This window comes from Haliotis cracherodii, unplaced genomic scaffold (genome assembly GCF_022045235.1).
Source record: "Haliotis cracherodii isolate W230 unplaced genomic scaffold, xgHalCrac1.p SCAF_26, whole genome shotgun sequence".
Lineage (NCBI taxonomy): Eukaryota > Metazoa > Mollusca > Gastropoda > Lepetellida > Haliotidae > Haliotis > Haliotis cracherodii.
The window spans coordinates 4,592,675-4,614,655 of record NW_027266282.1 but is presented as its reverse complement, the minus strand read 5'-3'; the positions used below and the strand labels follow the sequence as shown (position 1 = coordinate 4,614,655).

Here is a 21,981-nt window from a genome sequence, read left to right as displayed (position 1 = left end):
GTCTGGACCAGACAATAATATGATTGATATCATGAGCATCTACCTACGCAATTGGGATGTGATGACATCCATCAACCAAGTCAGCGAGCCTGACCAACCGATCCCGTTAGTCGCCTCTTATGAAAAGCATAGTCGCCATTCTAAAGCAAGCATGGGTTGCTGAAGACCTTTTCCGACTCGGATCTTCACAGATCACCAACATGTCGGTTCGAATTATAAAATACATGACATATACATGATCTAGTCCTATAGCTAAAAAACTACATAAAGGTACCCAGACTGTGTCAGGATGTATGTTCAGGATGCGAACGTTACATTCCTCCACATGGTACAATGGCCACTTGTCAACTCAACGTAAAAGCATATTTCTGTATGCCCAAGGTGCAGTAGCGACCACAAAATATAGATATGTTAGACCAAGAATGCAATAATGCTTCCTTCAAGGGATGTTCCGAGCAGAAATAGAGAATATCATCACCCGTGTGTCTTTTGATGCCAAGTATATCTACACGACGTCATAATAAAGATTAAAACTTTGAGGCCTGGAAAGTCAAATCTTGGTGTAATCGCAGTTGTGAATACCCAATTGGTCATGGGGAAAAAACGTTCAGTAAGGTTGTGAATTCTTCGCTCTCAGGTTATTTGTCCGTCTTTCGAAAGAGATATCTCGACAGTCAACAGCCTAGACAGTGTCAACCCAACTGCCATCAACTCGTTCAGTTATTGTTTTGTTAAATATCTCGGAATATATACATCACAGAAAGGCAATACATTGATACAAATCCTAAAATAGCCCAATAAAGCTACAACTGACACAAAAGTACGCTGGTATGAAGATTGTGTCATTTTAACGCTGTTTTCGACTTGTCCCTATCGCGCCAAAAACGATTGTGGTCTGGAATCCGGTGCGTGATTTAAGTTAGATTCAGTTCAAATCATTAAGTAAAAGGGCTAAAAACTTGACTAAATCATGCTCCATGTGCTCAGTGAAACAATCTTTTTTTACTGTCCAGCGAGAAAATGGTAGTATGCCAACCAACATCCGGTTTGGCATGGACAGCGCTTAACCACTGTGGTTTAAACCTTAAAATGAAAATAAGTTTCAAATGGCAATAGTTGTTCTTTCATGGCTGGTGGGTATTGCAACACACAGCCTTCAAATGTGGATGTTCTTTAGCTTGTTTTGAGGAGTATATTTTCAAAGTTTAGGTTGCGTTGCAATACAGAAGAACAAATGTTAAAGGATACTACCCCAATCATCTTTCAGGGTCAGAAACACCTCTTTGAACGTTACAATTGACTATTCATTCGAGTACTTCTCTCGTATTCCTGGTAACAGACCCGGGTACTCTCCCGATGTCAGTCAACAGATTGGGATGTACCAAACCTAAGGCACCGAGAACAATGGGGAGTCGGACAACTTGCTATATGGGATGCAAGCGTGACATTTCGAAAGCGAGGTCCGCATATTTGCCATGTTTTTTCTGAATCTTGTCAATCACATTGGTGTCAAAAAGGACAGAAACTTCAATAATATAAATAATTTCATTGGATTTATCAAAAAGTACAAGATCAGGTGTTTTGGCCTGGAAACGTCCGAGGCTGAATACGGGCCTATTCCGAAGAATTTTGTATTCATCATTTTCCATGACGCCCTCTACAAATTTCCGGGTCGTGCCATGGATGGACCTGTGTCAAAACCACAAGCATGGCGAAGACGGTAATAAAATTATCGAGCCACCCCATCATGTCACTTAAGATACTGGGTTTGTGCCAAAGTTGGGCATGCACTGACAATGTGTTGGACAGTCTCATTAAATTTATTACATAATCTACATTTCATATTTACATTTTGATGCACAATCACACATTGACAGTTTCGAGTGGGAAGTGACTGGTCCTGATCAGCACACGGAAAGCCTTCTGTTTCAGGCCAGCCGACCTCATCCAAGCGAAGGACTCTGTAGGGTTGCTGATTTTCTCTGGGCCGATTTGTTATGGCACTTCACCTGGTTGACACTCATTTCTGTACCGTCCAGCAGTACAGAACCATCAACAAAATCAACACTGACATTGAGTTTATGTCCCACAGCCTTGGCTCGTTTAAGACAATTGTGGAATGCCTTGTTCTTATCATGAGTCCTGATATGCTTCACAAGAGGATCATCAGACAAATAAATGTGTGCAACAGTGCACAAAACAATTCTATCATGAAGAGCCTCCACATTAATCAAACCACGTCCTCCCATCATGATTGGTAAATATAAGCGATTGAGGGAAGAGCGAGGGTGGTGGGATCTATTGTCTGACATGATTCTTCGTGTGAGGGTGTCAATACCCTGAATTTCTTGTTTCGTCCAATCAACAACAACAAAAGAGTATGAAAGGACGGGTACAGCAGAAGTATTTGTGGCTGTAACCTTATTGCGAGCGTTCAGCTCTGAACTCCAGATTTTCTAAAGTCTATATTTGTACTCTGCCCGAAGTTTTTCCTTGATATGGGCATTCTGGAGTTTGTCCCTAACCTGCATCTCTAAGTACGTGGCCCAGTGCGAAAGCATACGTTGATGAGCACATATTGTAACCCTGAATCCACATGGAGATACCATACTGTCTGGAAATATTGTTAACAAAACATTACATTTGATGGGATAATTTATTGGTTAAATAAATCATGGACTCATCAAAGCATTCATCTATAGATCCAGTGAAGGACGTAACGTGCTGTTCGAACCTTTCAAATGCCTTATAGTGGCCTTTGCACATCACGAAATCAGACACATAAAAAACACAAATTGTAGATGTGTTCCCTCTACATCAGAAGGCACGACAATGTACAAGGCAGGATCCTTGTTTGTTTGTTTGTCTGTTAGCACCACATTCAGCAATGTGCGGGTAAACTACGACCGATCGGAAAATAATCGAGTATTGTCCGGACAAACCAACGGTTGATATCATGAGCACACAATCCACAGGCATAGGTCTCCGGCGGTCTATTCTAACCCCGCATCTCAAATCGAAGGGGCATTGTTATGCATGTGAATTTTATGCTTACACCAGGTAAAGGTCATGTAACAAAATACTTTTAAATAATCAAGGACTGGGGGCGAGTGGGTGAGTTTTGAACAGTGAGGCGCCGCTTTGAACAGAATTGCAGTTAGTTCAGAGTGAATCAAGAATCTGAACCCATGATCGTAGGTTTCTGAACAGCGAATAGTGTCACCCTTAGACGATAGTACTGTAGAGCTGATGGTCAGAACTAGTTATTTTATACTGCAGTGTGAAAGACTGAGTTTTCTGAAGTTGAGGAAACTGATATTTTCACTGCAGTGAACATTACACTTGTCATACTAGAGCCGTTTCGCAAAGCGTCATTTTCGTTACTTGGTCAGCGTGTGTTCTTTCGCTTCCAATAGCGGTCTCGTAGTTTTCAAGAATATTTTATTTTGTATATAATCATAAATTTCGTGACCCAAAATATGTTTGGATACTTTTGTTGATATTTTGTAAGATGTTGCAAACACGGAACTACTTTTTTAAGTCGCAAATACAAGGATGGTGAACCGTCCCTGTGTGTTAGGTTGGGAGAATCTACGTTTCAAGGGTTTCATATTTGTAATGAAATAATTGTCCGGTAGACAACTACACAAGAAGTACATAAATAATAGGATATTCCATGAGTCGAGTCAAATATCATGTTTCTATCATCTCGTGGGGAAAAAGAGATATTAATGATATTTGGTAACTTTACAGGTTGACCCGGCGACCAGTGTGACAGTTGCTGTGGTCGAGTTAGTTCGATATTGATGTGTTTGTTTGTTGCATTAGTTTTTGAGGATATCTTGGTTTGATCACAATAATATCGTCGGAATCCTACATTGGAGTCCGCTTAAAGTAGATTTTCTTGATATTATGCAAATGATTTTGTCGCTTTATGGTGAGTGAGTATGGTTTTACGCCTATTAGCCATATTCCAGCAATATCACGGCGGGGGACACCAAAAATCGGCTTCACACATTGTACCCATGTCGGGAATCGAACCCGGGTCTTCGGCGTGACAAGCGACCGTTTTAACCACTCGGCTACCCGACCGCCCCCATAAGCGTTATAAGTGAAAGCAAAAATGCAACAAATTTGCTTACATTATAAATGTCCCTAGATAGCGCCCGAAAAGTTGACTATTATGGCAGCGCACTATGCGCATGCTTCACTACGCGCATGCTTGTCGACAATAGAGCTGGAATGGGACTGATGAAGCGTTAAGCAATACTCTCTCTCTCTCTCTCTCTCTCTCTCTCTCTCTCTCTCTCTCTCTCTCTCTCTCTCTGTGGTATGTAGGTAGCGGAATCAGCCGAGTTGTCCCGAATGGAAGTGCAAGTTCTCACTCTGAGGTGGTATGTACGTAGCGGAATCAGCCGAGTTGTCCCGAATGGAAGTGCAAGTGTTCGGTTGCTGATTACGTCAGACGTGCACACCCCAGTGGCATGGTAACCGACGTCTCTGCACCTGGTACTCCGGTCATGACAATCCCTGTCAGCACATTCTTTTTATGATGCCATACTCATGTCACGTGCACCTTCTATCTATATAGCACCTGCAAAGTTACCAGTTCTTCACAGTCTGTCGTCGACACTCCCAGGTAAGCCAACGCTTCACAGACATGCATGTAGCGACGCATGTATAGGGCATACCAACTAGATACATAGATACTATGTACAGATACTGCAGCGTTAGAAAACGCCACTAGTCTCGTAGTCCTTGCCAAACTGCCCAATAGTTAAGGTATAAGAACTAGTAAAAGTTTTAAAGTTTTTGCTATATGTTATCATTATAAGGACTAGAAGGCTTAACATGTTAGTTTCCGCCGCAACATTGTATTCATGCAGTTATGTATATTGTCTCTGCTTCGGGGGGCGGTCGGGTAGCCTAGTGGTTAAAGCGTTCACTCGTCACGCCGAAGACCCGGGTTCGATTCCCGACATGGGTACAATGTGTAAAGCTCATTTCTGGTGTCCCCCGCCGTGATATTGCTTGAATATGGCTAAAAGCGGGGTAAAACCATACTCACTCACTCACTCACTCTGCTTCGGATTAAGTGTAAAGGCTTATTCGTTCTTATGTTGAGCTACGTTGAGTGTCGTTAAAGAACACTTCTATTAATTGTAGACAGCTAAACCGTGGGACAAAACAAACTATACACCCTTGAAGGTGGCTGAAATCGAAACAAAGAAAACGGTTATTCGACGGTGATGTATTTGACACAGGTATCACAGTCGATTTAAAATGCATCATATCAATGGTTGTCTCACAGCAGGTCAGTATAGTAACGTTTTTATAAAGTTGTTAATGTTTTGGTCAAATCCAATTTTCAAATGTATACTTTCTTTTGCCCGGCAGTTTACTATGATGCGGCTTATTCCTAATAATCAGGAAATTGTGTGAGTGAGTGCTTGGAGTTTTAAGACTTTTAAAGGGGGAGTTATGCGCCTCGATCTGGTGCCAAATTAAAGATAACATACACACATTGTAATTATTGCCATAAAACTCATGTGTTGTCTCTATGCAAATAGGGTTTATAATTAATTGATGGATTGATTCCTCCAGAGGCAAGGGAGTTAACTGACTATGCAAGTCCAGTTTCAACCCTTGCCGAACTAGGCTGGAATTCAGGAGTTACATTTTAGCTGGACAAACGAGTCTATGAATAGTCAAATCAAATACGCGTAACGAAATAGACTATCAACGTGCAGATTTCCGCCGACTGCAGTATTTGCAAAGCATGTGTACCGCTAAATGGGCGTTGACAGATACTTTCTACATCTTTTCATGTTTTTAATGAAGGTGCTCAAGTAATTATTTGCACTTCGCGAGGTAAGGCCCGTTTTGTTACAATTTTTATCTTGATTATCGTTCAAATCATCTTGACTTGGCGCCGCCATTTTGTTTGAAGCAATGCAAGTGATATGAGAGGTGGAAACCGATTGGTCAAGGAGGGACATAGAAGGGACATAACTCGTAATAGACACTGGTGGCGCTACAATGGATGGATTGGTGAGGGAATGAGATGTGGCTTTCGGCGTTTTGTACAGTGTTTCAGTTATGTGGTGCAGTGATGTAGAATTGGTGATATACAGTAGGTGACAAGTACATTTATCTCCCCTTACATTAAAATACTAGCTTCTGATTGGTTATGGAGCGGGCAATTATTTTCCATGTAGCCCGCTCATGTACTCCACTGTGACATCAATCGGAACACATCTTAGGTAACTTGCTTATCTCGCATAAGTATTGTTGAACCGAAATTAACCGATGTTTATCCGATGCATTGGATAAAGGGAAGTAACTCGGTTCGCATGCCTTTGCCAGCGTCCAAAATGGCTGAATCAAAGCGTTTTACAAATATTCTGTATGGATGAATGTCTGTGAGATAAATTCGTTGTCAACCGATACCCTGTGTGTGAGCCTATGCATCCCTCCCCTGGCGCCTCGGGGTACATAGGCTCATACCCAGTGTACATCACATCATACACCCCTCGAGATACGTATAATGTAGAACTGATGACAGACCAAAGATCATTGATACGGCTAACATAGGATTTCTCGCATCTAGGCACGTAAGCTAAACATAATAGGCCTCCATGTCTCACATGCAGCTTGGGTTATATACTCCCTCAGGGAACTGAGTGTGAAAATCGAGTGAGTGAGTGAGTGAGTGAGTTTGAGTGAGCTTTTAACAGTATTATAGTTATATCACGGCGTGTCAGCTTAATATTGGAGGAAAGCCCGAAATGATGCAGGTCTCTGACGTTTACCACTTCGGTGAAACCCATGGTGCTGACAAACCTAGAAACATAATCGGGGCGAGTATGAAAATCGAGTGCACACTGATCCACAATGGGGTAATAAATTGTAGCACCATGAGCATTTACCTGATGAATGCAAATTGGTGCAATACTAATTATAACAATGGAACTACCCTGAAAACGACAAATATGCTCAAGTCTTTGAGAGGCATTTAGAAGTTGGAAGAACATGAAGACCTGAAACTATTTATGTTGACCAACTTCTGTATTGTTTGTAACGATGTTTCTGGGTAACTGCTTGCCCACTCGTCAGGGGAATCATAAATTATGCTCTTCTATTTAACATTGGTTGGGGGCACGGGTGGCCCAGTTGTCTTAGGCGCCGCGATTGGCTGTGCAGAGTTACGTCCCTTCGGCACGCCCGAAACCAATGATTGTGGGTTCGAAACCCGGTTCGACCCGATTATGTTTCTAGGTTTGTCAGCACCATACCTGTGCTCGTGGGTTTTACCGAAATGGTAACCGTATGAGACCTGCATCACTTCGGGTTTTACTCCCACATTAAACTGAAACGCCGTTATGTAACTGGAAAGCCGTTTAAAGCGGAGTTAAACCCAACTCACTCACTCACCACCACCACCTGGATCAGAAAACCTATTTTTTCTTCATTTCGCAGAATTTCTGTTCGCATGAGTTCGTGTTAAACGTCTAAAATGGCTTATATAATATATTCACTCATGTCACATAATATGTAAGTCCTCGTAGTTTATTCTCTGAGACGTCACCCACAATATGCACGTTAAATAATGATACTGTTGCACTACGTTGATTATATCATTTTCCAGGTTCATCATGAAAGTACTTATTGTCCTGGCTGCCTTTGTGGCCGCTGATTTTGCATCTGGGTGAGTGTCGACAGTTTGAGCTAGTTTCAACCACGAAGTCATAACTAACTATCTAAGGCTCAAGGTTAGATAACAATCCCAGCTCTGTTTGATATAAAATGTATGTCCCCCCTGAGTGAGAATATATCAGGTTCAATAAATAGTCATAACATGGTCACGTACAAAAACAGATTTATTCATAATGTCAATCACTGGATTGTCTGGTCCGGACCCGATTATTTACAGACCGCCGTCATACAGCTGGAATATTGCTGAGTGCGGCTAAACAACCAACCAACCAACCAATTACATTCCGATATTTGCATAAATTTATATGCATCTTAGCTATTCTTAATGTTGATTGGTCAGCCATGTGACGTCACGGTGCTTCAATGTTGAGAAAAATTAGAATAAAATACGAGTTCCTGTAGGCGATAATGTGGCTGCCTTTTTGTACACGGGATTCGGGGGTCTATTTGGAGGGCATTCGGGACTCGGCAGTGCGGTACTCGAGAAACAAAATCGTACTTGGTACGCAGATTCAACGATCAAAAGATTAATGCTGTACGTAAATCTTTCATTTGTAATATTATATTTTTTCATTAATTTCACTTCAAATCGCCCATTTTCTCACCGGAATGGCCACCAGTGATTGAGAAAGTTATGCGTCATGCGCAATGCTCATAGCAGTTTTCTTACCTGCGTCACCAGTCCCGTGCTTGCCGTAAGAGGCGTCTAACGGGATCGGGTGGTCAGGCTCCTGACTTGGTTGATGCTTGTCGTCATATTCCATTTGTGTAAATCGATGTGCATGATGTCAATCACTGGATTGTCGATTATTTAAAGACCGCTCTATATAGCTGGAATGTTGCTGAGTGTGGCGTTAAACAACTAGCAGACAAACAAACCTGCGCCACCACTACGTTGACTGACATGGCACAATTTCATCACGACCAATGAGACGCCATCTTTCTTTACACTACAATACTCATTCAGACAATCGTTCGGTTTTTATTCTTCCGGTTTCGTTGATTTGAACTGGTTACTTTATGCAGTGGCTCAGCGCTATTCCTAATATGGAATGTAGGTCGGGTGATACCGTATTTCTGCGTCCGTCTCCACCCGCCCCTTTCCGTAACGTGCAAAATGACATGAGTTTGTCCATTCGTCATCACTCGCCCCTTTCCGTGACCTGCAAGAAGGCTTGTCACGGATTAACACGAGTTGGTCACAATGATATTCAAGCTGTTATTGCAGTATAATTCTTTCGTATTTAACAGTCTGACAAGTCGTCGTTGAGGTTTTCCCGCTGTTTTACCTATTTCGATCGCGAAAACATTATGTAGACATGTGATACTAGTAGTCAAGATGACTTTTATGACAAATATGACTTATAAAGAGTCAAAGTATGGCATTTTTGAATTGCGGTTATCTATCGTGTTTGGTGTAAATAACGTTGAGTTGGGGCAATCTCTCACAGAACCATGTAACTAATATTCTAAAGCTTTGAGATCGCCACTCTGGTCTAGTGGTAGAGAGTCTCCCGGAGAGCGGAAGGTCCGGGGTTCGATTCCCGGCCGCGTCATGCCAAATGACGTTACACGATGGTATTTGTTGTTACACTGCCTGGCGCTCGGCATTAAGGGGCTAAAATAAGGTCTGTTTCATCTATGCAGTAAATCATTAATTCAAACTCTACACGGTCGAATATGATATTTATTGTCTAACTTGAAAGTTGGAATCTTTTTCTTTTCAATGTTCAAATTTCATTTGTCATAGTTATTTCTTGAATGAAAGTCGAAAAATGTGTTGAGGAAACACGTATATATATTTCCTATAAAAAATAATAAATAACAAATCACATATTTGTTACAAATAAAATCTAACAAATGGTCCCGAAATGAAGAAAATAGCGTTTAAGAGCATCTCATATTTTTTTCATTTCTTGGGGAGCATGCCCCCAAATCCATATAGGCGCCCCCGTAAATTTAGTTTTGCTTACAGTTAAAATTAGTCAAGTTGACCCCCGGATAGAGCGTCTGCCAGAAGAGCGGAAGGTCGGTATTCGATACCCTGGGCGCTTCATACTAAAAGACGTTCAAAGATGGTATATATATTTTAAACTATATATAAATATATTTAAACTATGAGCCTGGATATTTTTTCTAGAAACACACCTTGCAACATTGTAGTTTTATTCTTGTTTTCAACACTCTGAAGCATAATTATCTTTTTCAAGAATTTTCTGGGACAATTTATTTTTTTCGATAAAATCCCAGCCCCTGAAATGGTCGGCCCCTAAGTACAGCTAGAATTTGTAATCAAACGCAGACAATGCAAACCACATCTACTTCCATGTGAAGAAGAGTCTGTTGACAGAGCTGACAGAAATGGCTGTCAGGTGTTGACGTGGCCGACTGTGTTGTCACAACCCGCCGACGCGGATCAATCACTATATCATGTAATACAATTAATTTCCTTGTCGATAAACCGTGCGGCGATACACCTGGCGGCGGCGTGAAACAACATTCAACCCCTCTCATGTTAACAATGTCAGACATCATTACGTTGTTTTCACCAGCGCCACCAATCCCAGCACTGACGCCGCCCTTGCCACGTTCAAGGCCACCGTCAAAGCTCAAGTCGAAAAACTTTTCAAAACTGCTGACTCTAATGGGGACGGATCTTTCGACAAGGCCGACATGACGCCGATCTTCGCCGAATACGATGCCGACAGTAAGCCTACAGCTGTTGACCTTCACCCTATATATCCCCAGGGCTCGCATTTCGGTAAACCCCTGGATCAAGGGCGGGTACTTTGAGATCGCGGGAACCACGGTGATGGGCCCAGGGGTCTGTGTAGGTTTACTGAAATGCAAGCTCTGGAGATATACAGGATGGTTGACCTCATAAACCTTCAAAACGTGACCTCTACACAAAGCAAGGCATATTAACTTTGCATTGGTTTAGGGCATCTACACAGACATATTGGACAACGTACGCAGTCGACCCGGTATAGAGGGTGAAGGTCACGGTGGCGCAGTCGCCTTATTCGCCGTGCAGAGCTGCTTGCCTTAGGCCTGCCAGAAACTTATGATTGTCTTTAGGTTTGTCAGGGCGGTCGGGTAGCCTTGTGGTTAAAGCGTTTGCTCGTCACGCCGAAGACCCGGGGTCCAATCCCGACACGGGTACAATGTGTGAAGACCATTTTTGGTGTCCTACTCCGTGATATTGCCGGAAATTTGCTAAAAGCGGCGTAAAAACATTCTCACTCACTCACTCACTTTAGGTTTGTCAGCACCATACCCGTGCTCATGCGTCAGTCATGACAGTAATAAACCACTACGCCCTTTCCTTCCACACGCCGTGATATAACTGAAATACTCTGATGCTCGTGATAAAAGTCATCACAAGGTTTCCTAAAACGGTTTAAACGCCCAGCCTGTTAAATATGTTTCAATCTACCTTGTCGACTGTTAAGTATTTGACTAAAATGTAAGTAATGATATCCTTTGTGATGTCAATCACTAGATTGTCAGGTCCAGACTCGAATTTTTACAAACCGCTGTCATACGGCTGGAATATTGGTGAGTGGGGCGTTAAACAAGAAACGTACGAACGAACAAAACGTCGTTGCCCGAGTCCAAATATGATAAAGAGTTTGTATTGTCTTTAACGAAAGATAATTATCCTTACAGACGACAAGAACGTAACTCAGACAGAGTTCGTGGATAAATTCACCGGAAACCAGGCCAACCTGTCCATAATCGCCAAGGGACTCTTCTTGGAACTTGACATGGACAGAAGCGGAGGAATTACTGACTCTGACCTTGACCTTTACTTCAGGAAGATTGACCAAAATGGTACGTAAAACTCGTATTGCTCGATCAGAATGTGTTTTGATTGGAAACTTAAATCTTTGAAGGGACACAGGTGGAATGTTTTGGGAAGGGGCCGCAATTTGGTATGCAGAGTTGCGTCCCTTAGTAGTGCCACAGTCCCCGATTTGCCACTATCATGATTGATTGTTTAAAGTTTTCACCAAAGTGGTAGGCATCTACGACCTGCACTCGTGGGTACCCACGTGAAAATAGGTACACAACATTTTAGTGCAGCGTGACTGGGTCGGCGGACAGGTTCGATGATTTGGTTGTGTGTCATCGTACCCTCACGGCGTTGAATGTTGCTTATAATATCGACTAGACTAGTGGCGTGTCTGATCCAGACACGACTATTTACAAGCCGCTGTGATTTAGCCTTAATAATCCTGATTGGGGTAACACAAAACAAATGAGCACTCATTTCAAAATGTGTTCTGACAGGTTTGGCGCTCCCTGTAAGCAGGTTTTGAATGTGATACGTAAATTTGGCGGATATGTTCTGAAAGACCCAAAGTAGACAAGGTCTTCAGCAACCATTGCTTGTCGTAAAAGGCGACTATGCTTGTCGTAAGAGGCGACTGTCGGGATCGGGTGGTCAGGCTCGCTGTCTTGGTTGATCGTATCACAATTGCGTGGATCGATGCTCATGATGTCAATCACTGGATTATCTGGTCCAGACTCGATAATTACAGACCGACGTCAGATAGCTGGAATATTGCTGAGTGCGGCGTTAAACAACAAACAAACAAAGCGAAAAATGGGTAGGTGTTTTATGTATCCAATCTGAAACCAACTGAATCTGTTTCAGATGATGGCACGGTGGAGAAGACCGAATTCGAAAAATATTTCACTGAGGTTAGTGTGTCTTGTTGTTTCTAAATATCAACATCTTCTCTCAGTCAAAGTTACTGCCAACAACATACCGAGGTTGGTTTTCAGGGGGTTGGAGGGGAAGGGGAGATGTTACCACCCCTGGTAACCATGACACTCACATGTTACCACCCCAGGTAACCATGACACTCACACGTTACCACCCCAGGTAACCATGACTCACGTGCTACCACCCCAGATAACGACACTCACATGTTACCATCCAAGGTAACCACAACACTCATATGTTACCATCCCCGAAAACGACACTCACATGTTACCATCCAAGGTAACCACAACACTCACATGTTACCAACCCCGGTAACCACAACACTAACATGTTACCACCCCAGGTAACCACAACACTCACATGTTACCACCCCAGGTAACCACAACACTCACATGTTACCACACCAGGTAACAACGACACTCACATGTTACCACCACAAATAACCACACCACTCATATGTTACCAACCCCGGTAACCACGACACTCACATGTTACCACCCCAGGTAATCATGATACTCACATGTTACCACCCCAGGTAACGACACATATGTTACCACCCCAAGTAACCACAACACTCACATATTACCACCCCAGGTAACCACAACACTCACATGTTACCACCCCAGGTAACCACAACACTCACATGTTACCACCCCAGGTAACCACGACACTAACATTTTACCACCTCAGGTAACCACAACACTCACATGTTACCACCCCAGGTAACCACAACACTCACATGTTACCACCTCAGGTAACCACAACACTCACATGTTACCACCCCAGGTAACCTTGACACTCACATGTTACCACCCCAGGTAACCACAACACTCACATGTTACCACCTCAGGTAACCACAACACTCACATGTTACCACCCCAGGTAACCACGACACTAACATTTTACCACCCCAGGTAACCATGACACTCACATGTTACCACCCCAGGTAACAACAACACTCACATGTTACCACCCCAGGTAACGACACACATGCTACCACCCCAGATAACAACAACACTCACATGTTACCACCCCCGGTAACCACAACACTCACATGTTACCACTCCAGGTAACGACACACATGTTACCACCCCTGGTAACCACAACACTCACATTTTACCACCCCAGGTAACCACAACACTCACATGTTACCAACCCAGGTAACCATAACACTCACATTTTACCACCCCAGGTAACCATGACTCACATGCTACCACTCCAGGTAACCATGACACTCACATGTTACCACCCCAGGTAATCATGATACTCACATTTTACCACCCCAGGTAACCACAACACTCACATGTTACCACCCCAGGTAACCACAACACTCACCTGTTACCACTCCAGGTAACCATGACTCACATGCTACCACTCCAGGTAACCATGACACTCACATGTTACCACCCCAGGTAATCATGATACTCACATTTTACCACCCCAGGTAACCACAACACTCACATGTTACCACCCCAGGTAACAACAACACTCACATGTTACCACCCCCAGTAACCTTGACACTCACATGTTACCACCCAAGGTAATGACACTCACATGTTACCACCCCCAGTAACCTTGACACTCACATGTTACCACCCAAGGTAATGACACTCACATGTTACCACCCCAGTAACCATGACACTTGCATGTTACCACCCCAGGTAATGACACTCACATGTTACCACCCCAGGTAACCACAACACTCACATGTTACCACCCCAGTAACCTTGACACTCGCATGTTACCACCCCAGGTAAAGACACTCACATGTTACCACCCCCAGTAACCTTGACACTCACATGTTACCACCCAAGGTAATGACACTCACATGTTACCACCCCAGTAACCATGACACTTGCATGTTACCACCCCAGGTAATGACACTCACATGTTACCACCCCAGTAACCTTGACACTCGCATGTTACCACCCCAGGTAATGACACTCACATGTTACCACCCCAGGTAACCTTGACACTCACATGTTACCACCCCAAGTAACCACAACACTCACATGTTACCACCCCCAATAACCTTGACACTCACATGTTACCACCCCCAGTAACCTTGACACTCACATGTTACCACCCCAGTAACCACAACACTCACATGTTACCACCCCCAGTAACCTTGACACTCACATGTTACCACCCCAGTAACCATGACACTCACATGTTACCACCCCCAGTAACCTTGACACTCACATGTTACCACCCCAGGTAATGACACTCACATGTTACCACCCCCAGTAACCTTGACACTCACATGTTACCACCCCCAGTAACCTTGACACTTACATGTTACCACCCCCAGTAACCTTGACATTCACATGTTACCACCCATGTTTCAGCTCTTCACTATCCTGTACATCCTCCAAGCGAGACAAGCTACTACAGCAGCAGCATCAGGTTAAGGAGTGTGACTTTGTATCTGTACTATTCAGGGAGAACTAATATAGTTTCTGTAATTTCTTGTTGGGTGTTTTCCTATTCAGGCACCAGTATCATCAACATAAGGATATTTGTATATTGAAGCTACTAATATGAAGACCGCCTCCGTGGTCTAGCGGTAGAGCTTCCGCCCGGAGAGCGGATGGTCCGGGGTTCGATCCCCGGCCGCGTCATACCAAAGACATTAAAAGATGGTACTTGTTGTTACCCTGTCTGGCCTCGACATTCAGGGGCTTAAACAAGGACTGGTCGGCTCGGAGTCAGTATAGTGGGGTATTCATGTTAAACTGCGGCATGGTATCTCAGTGAGCAAGCACTATAAATCGGCATCAGTCCAGACTAGTACAAGCACCTACACACACACACGCACGTACAGGCACATCGCTATATAGGTGCAATAGTCTTGGACGCGACATTAAACCCAATTTCATCTCACCTACTAATATGTAGAGAAATAGTTTAATGTGCAGGCCAGCTTGTTGGGCTTCACTAACATTAACAGCCCGTGAGGATTCTGGTTTAGAATAAGTCTTCAGCAACCCATACTTGTCATAGTTGATGCATGTCATCATATGCCATATGCGTAGATTGATGCTCATGATGTCAGTCACTGGATTGTCTGGTCCAGACTCGATTATTTACAAACAGCTATCATATAGCGCCGCGTTAAACAACAACAAACAACAAACTTTCATTTACCCAACAAGTTGAATTTAGTGCCAATCAGAATGTGATTTTGCTTCTTGAGCTGTTGGTACCTCAGCCTCTTACGTCATTTTTTACAAGCCACAAAACACCCTTAGTGGCTGTTTGTATGTGGTGTCGTGTGTCTGGTGTGGAGCACTGGGTGTGTGGACTAATGATGCTATAGGCCACTGAAATACATCTTCCCAAGGCAAGAGAGTTAACTGACTATAAAAGTCCACTTTCCATCCTTGCCGAACGAGGCTGGTGTTATGGAGTTACAATTTAGCTGGACTAACGAGTCTCTGCATAATCCAATCATAATTGTGCAACAAAATCGAAATTTGGTTCGTAAACTGTCATGCAGATTTCGGTAGATTGCAGGATTTGCAATACATGTGCAACTCGCCAACAGATTTTCAAAATCTATTCATGTTTTTAACCAAGGTGCTTTGATGCACTTCGGGATCCCAATATAGATGTTGATTATTGATCAGATCGCCGCCATTTTGTTTGAAACAAATGTAAGTGATACGAGAGGTGGAATCTGATTGGCCCATAGGAGAGGCTTAGAAGGGATATAACTCGTAATAACCACTAGTGGCACTACGATTGAGCCCAAGAATTCCAGCCTAGTTCGGCAAGGGTGGAAACTGGACTTTAAAGTCACTTAACTCTCTTGACTGAAAGATGACTGAAATACCATCCGTAGTTTCACATGAATACCCCACTCAGACACAGCACATGACTCCGAGCTGACCAGTCCTTGTTCTAGCCCCTAATGCCGAGCGCCAGGCAGGGCAATGACATGTACCATTTAACATCTTTTGGTTTGATGCTGCCAGAGAATCCAACCACAGACCTGCTCTCCAGGCAGGCACTATCCACTTTGGGGTAACCTGGTCACAAGATCCTGCCATACGTAAGGGACGCAACTCTACAAAATTGAATTGCCTTAAATCACTTGGCTAATTGTGCCTCCAAAAGGTATCCATGAAAACACCACATACAACATACAGTTGATTCCAGCTTTCTCTTTATTTTGGAACAAATAAATTACACCACATGGGATGATAAATGAATGGCAGATATTTCACGATAACTGTCAACAAAATAAGATCATTGGTTGCTAGTGACGCTCTAGATCAAGCTCCATTACAGCTTGTGCTGCATCTATAACTTTGCTCTCAGTCAAAATGCCCTGTTAGGAGTTTGATATTGCATAAGATCTCCCCAAGTCTAGCCTAACCTTACACACCAGCAAATATTTGAATTATATTTGTATATTAATCTATCTTTTCAAATACTGTACTCTTCCAAGAAGACTAGACTTGTTCTGTGAGAAAAAATGGTTATACCATATTCACCATAATAAGCCAGTGTTATGTCCATGGTATTGTGTTCATTTGGGGGGAGAAACTCAATGTCTGCAAGCAGAATATACAACCCCGCCTGTACATGTACAATTGTATTTTCTGACTTACTAATCAGCCCTAGTACAAGGCAGACTGGTGTATAAGTTGGTTATTGGAGTAGGACACTTAATACAGTGAATATGGGACATTAAATCTTCCTTAGCTTGAACTTTGGAATAATTATTGACTATTTGACCATAGCATTAATTAAGATTTTTGCAAGACTAAAACGTAACATCTTATATGACATTATTTGAGTTCATGGATTATTAGGTACATGGATTTCACATAATGATGTCAATCAAACTAAATTTATGCAATACGAGACATTTAATGAAATATTTTATGATGTGAGGCACCAGTAGCCGTTGTTTCATCATCATCATCATCATCATCATCATGAGAGAGCGAGGAACAGCCATATCACTGCATGGAGCTCAATACTAGGCTTTGTTGTGGATTTCTTTAATACAAAACACAGACTACAGAAAAATGAAGATCTCTTCAAAATAAAACAACCTTTCCACTATGAAACTAGCATAAAAAGGGAGATGTGTCATGGCATGTATTTTATATCACAAGGTCGTGTCTGTCGTCAAATGTGTTCATGGACGTGCATGTTAAACTAACATCATCTTAATACAGGCGTCACCGCTTCAGATGGTCCTTGAGCACTGCATGAAGGGTCCTATGTATGAAATTTGGTATGAAAGTATTTTCATGAAAAAACACCAGGCAAGAAAGCTTAATTATATTTTACAAAACAGCTACAAAATACTTCATATGTACAAAGTGCTTTAATATGTTCAAAGTAACACTATCCAAAAGTTTTGAATATCTTACACGAAGTATGAATAAATCCTGTCATCATATTTAATAAGTTCAGGTGTTAGTATCAATCGGTAGGCCACGAAAACACAAAAATAAATCAGTTTGAATTAAATTACAGCCATTAATAGTCTGCACATGTTTATTTTCACATGAATGAGCCAGTACTGAAATGGATTGGTACCGGTATCTATATTACGCAAAAAGCATTTCTCACAGGACAATTACTCTTGGGTCTAACAAAACAGGACTTGGATTAAAAAGACTTTCTTGACAAAGACATTATTTAAGGTTGAAGGCTTCATCCCAGCACATACAGTACTTCAAAAATACCTTCTACAAATGACATTTTACAGTGGAAAAATACATTGGCAAGATGAGAGGGAAGGGACTGTTTTGTAACACACATATCAGCATGCATGACATCATTCTGACCTTTTCATTGAAACCATATGCTTTGTAATGATTTGCACAAGATTCTATTTGGTAGATGAGCTTCTTATATCTGTAAATGACAGCCACAGTGAACACAGGCATACAAATGATCTTTCCTATCAAGTGAGAACACCAAGACATTGACTAAACTGTACCTGAATTGGACATATTTGTTCCTAACAATTTCAAATGGAGCAAACAAGATCAAAACTCATCACCTTTGATACTGCAATAATTTTTAATATTTATTTGAAGATTTTTTAAAGATATGTGAAATCACAAATCATACAATTCTGCAATCTTGAGGTTAACTTAAGACATTCATGAGATTATCATGATTATAAGAATTAATATGTACATAACATACGATTTTAATTATCACATAAAAACTCACATCAGAATTTGACCTAGAAAGAAAGTCTTTTTTAATTAATTAAAGAAGTCATCTCAGCAGCAGCGTAGTCTCTACATGATGCAGTCATCACTGGCCATCCGCTGTCTCCCTGATAAGGCTGCATCACTATTCAGACCATCTCCCCGAGGCAAGAGAGTCAACTGACTTTAAAAGCCTTGCCGAACTAGGCTGGAATTCCTGGGCTTATTATGAGTTATGGCCCTTTTGAGCCTCTCCTATGGACCAATCCGATTCCATCACATGCACTTGTTTCAAACAAAATGGCGGCGCCCAGTCAAAACGATCTGATCGTTGATCAAGATATATATTGTGATAAAATGGGTCGAACATCGAGAAGTGCATCAAATCACGCGAGCACCTTGATTAAAAACATGAAAAGGTTTGGAAAATATCTGTTGACAACAAGATGGCAGCGGTGCATATGCTTTACAAATCCTGCAATTGACCGTAATCTGCACGACAGTTTATGAAACGGATTTCGATTTTGTTGCGAGATTTTGATTGGACTATACACAGACTCGTTAGTCCAGCCAAAATGTAACTCCATAATACCAGCCTAGTTTGACAAAGGTGGAAACTGGACTTTTATAGTCAGTTAACTCGCTTGCCTCGAGAAGATGTATTCAGACAGAACATCCAATCATTTCCCAGGAAGTTCATAAGGTACAAAAGTAACTTTGACACAAAAAAAGTCTCCTTAAAAGTATTAGCGACAAAGTAATTGGACAATTCCTTAACAATTCAAAACAAGTTGTAATTTGGATGATGTGAACCACATGACTTTTAAAACTTGGTCAGCCAAACCACTGTACCGAAAACAAACAAACGCCTGCTCAAACCAGCGTGGACAGAGAGCTCTTACGTGCAGTCATTTTATGTGTACTTGGTTCAAACAGAAAATAACATCTTAGAGTCTCTTCCTCATCAACTGAGAATTTAAAAAAACACATATTTATTATTATGTGTGTACAAAACACGTGGTGGGCAATGTTTGTTTTTTAAGAAAAATTAAATCTGAATTTCTAAAAATACGAAATTGTTTATAAATTATGAGGTCAACCATCACTCTACCATAACACCAGTACAGTTGAAATCTTTAAAGAAAATGTGAAAGCCTTGATTCTTTACCTTCAATAAAATCACAATATCATCAATTAATTACAAATCCAAGAAATAATAACTTGTCTCAAAATAAACTTAGAAATACTCTTGTTCAGTGATGAGTTTATCTCCAGTACCAAAATTGACAAATGTGAGAAAACATATTTTCAAAATCATATATACTCTCTTTCACACTTGAAATATGTTAACTATCTCAAAGACAAACTTGCAATCAAAATCCAGGTCAAAGGGTCAAGTTTGGTAGGACCTTGTGGAGTGGACTAGCAACACACCTGCATGTTGATAAATATATATTCATAGTGAAAATAAATAATAAATACTGTAAAATCTACTCCAAAATCAACACAAATGTATAATGGACAACTATTAACATGACTACAGTAGGCATGGACACTGGCATAACACTCTCATGAAACAAGACAACAAGCCAAGGTACAATAAGGGCTTTAATATAGCCCACAGATATTTGCATAATTCAAGAAATAAGAAAAAATTGCTTAAAAGCTTTCATGCATTCATATGAAGAACTGACTCTTTTCCATTTCAATATATGCATGTTCTGCACTTAACAACCAAAAATGGTGAATGTTTAAAATATATGAATTTAAGAGGTTTCAGGAAGTATTTTTACATCTTTTATCCAAGCTGAAGTTCAAAGGAAATCTAGATAAAATCAGCAAAAGTATTGCAAAAAAATAATTTTGGTAAATAAACTGTTTCTTTTTCCTCTCAAAGTATAAATAATAACCCTTTTTCTCTCATTTTACCCATATTTACATATTTATTAAAGTGAGAAGTTCAAAACTTGCAAAACGAAGAAAACGTGCTTGTAGTCATTCATAGGAACATGTCTGATATTTTTTACACTTCATAAGTTTCCATAACTTAAGCTTTACATTTCTAATGGGCCTTATCATATATCTTCTTTTCAAGACAATTTGGAATGTATCAGTCTTTGAAACATGACATGTGACTTATGCAATATGGGTTTCTTGTGAAATGTCATGTTTCATCATTGACAAGCTAACCTTTGGGATTATGCAAAGAGAACTAAATATCATCCCTTACGTTAGATACACATTCAACATCCTAAACCTCATGAAAGTTGAGTCTCATGTAAGTGTTATGTCCAATGTTCAAAGCCTATGTTTTGATAAAGAAATAACTAGAAAACAACATATGTTAGTAACAAGCTGCCAATGCTGACAGATAAATCGTAACTGCTGTGTTAGGAATGTGAGTAGAGGTGAATACACTGTCAATAACATGTCTATTTCAGTACCAGTGAAATCGATTACACTCTTATCAAGCTGCATAAGGCAATCTATCCTGCAGAAAAAAGTAAGACATTATATATCAAGGTACTCTTTCCGCAGTGATCTTTGCATCAGGATTTTACTGAAATGACATTTCATGCATAAACAAGACCAGTTACTTCTTCAGAGCCTCCTTTAAAGAAAGAATTCTTACTGATGTGTTGATTGAAAACTTTAAAACACTTTAACGAAGCTAAAATCAACCTAGACAAAATAACCAGTTGTGCCTCTTGGCATTTTGACAAAGAAATTCTTTTAAAAAAATAGGAAATTAGTTGATGTGGCCTTAGTACTAAACAGATCTTTAAAAAATATTATTAAAAAAACACTATTGTTTAGTTTAACAATCGAATGCCATATCTGAATCTGTACACACAGCACATTCAAGATCTGTCGAGCTATTGCCACTGATCACAAAGATCAATAAACTGGCAAGTTTCTTCCCCTGAAATAGACACGTTACTGACATATGCTAATTACATATCATGCTTCATAGTTGGGGACATCACATCAATAGATACACTATAGTCACTGTAGGTGAACTACATTTCTAAATATACAAATCAGGCAGTTTAAATGCATACTCAGTTTCTTAACAAACTCCATGCATTAATGACTGAATCAAGTATGCAAATGAAATGCAAATTATGGTTATACAAATTATGAATTTATAAAAATATGGATGGTATTGATGCAATATGGACTGACTATTAACTTTATTTGAATAACATATATACTTTTGAAATTTGCTGTGAAATTTCAAGTCGTGAAAACTAATAGAGTTTCATTTTTGAAACAGATAATCACACAAATGCATTTTACGCTCGGATGACTTCTCATGACCTTAAACTCTGATTGAAGCATGTAACA

General features: G+C 41.0%; 1 protein-coding gene across 2 annotated transcripts; it reads left to right on the top strand.

The window, feature by feature from the left end:
- Nucleotides 1-4,554: 4,554 nt before the first annotated feature.
- Nucleotides 4,555-14,918, top strand: LOC139473074 (uncharacterized). Of its 2 annotated transcripts, none has more exons than XM_071255587.1 (6): nucleotides 4,555-4,639; nucleotides 7,649-7,708; nucleotides 10,269-10,423; nucleotides 11,386-11,550; nucleotides 12,377-12,423; nucleotides 14,797-14,918. In XM_071255587.1, the coding sequence occupies exons 2-6, from the start codon at nucleotides 7,656-7,658 to the stop codon at nucleotides 14,857-14,859; spliced, it is 483 nt and encodes a 160-aa protein (XP_071111688.1). In that variant the 5' UTR covers nucleotides 4,555-4,639; nucleotides 7,649-7,655; the 3' UTR covers nucleotides 14,860-14,918. The 2 variants fall into 2 exon arrangements, with proteins under 2 accessions (XP_071111688.1, XP_071111686.1); XM_071255585.1 differs by lacking the exon at nucleotides 4,555-4,639 and adding an exon at nucleotides 6,028-6,051.
- The last annotated feature ends 7,063 nt before the right edge of the window (nucleotides 14,919-21,981 follow it).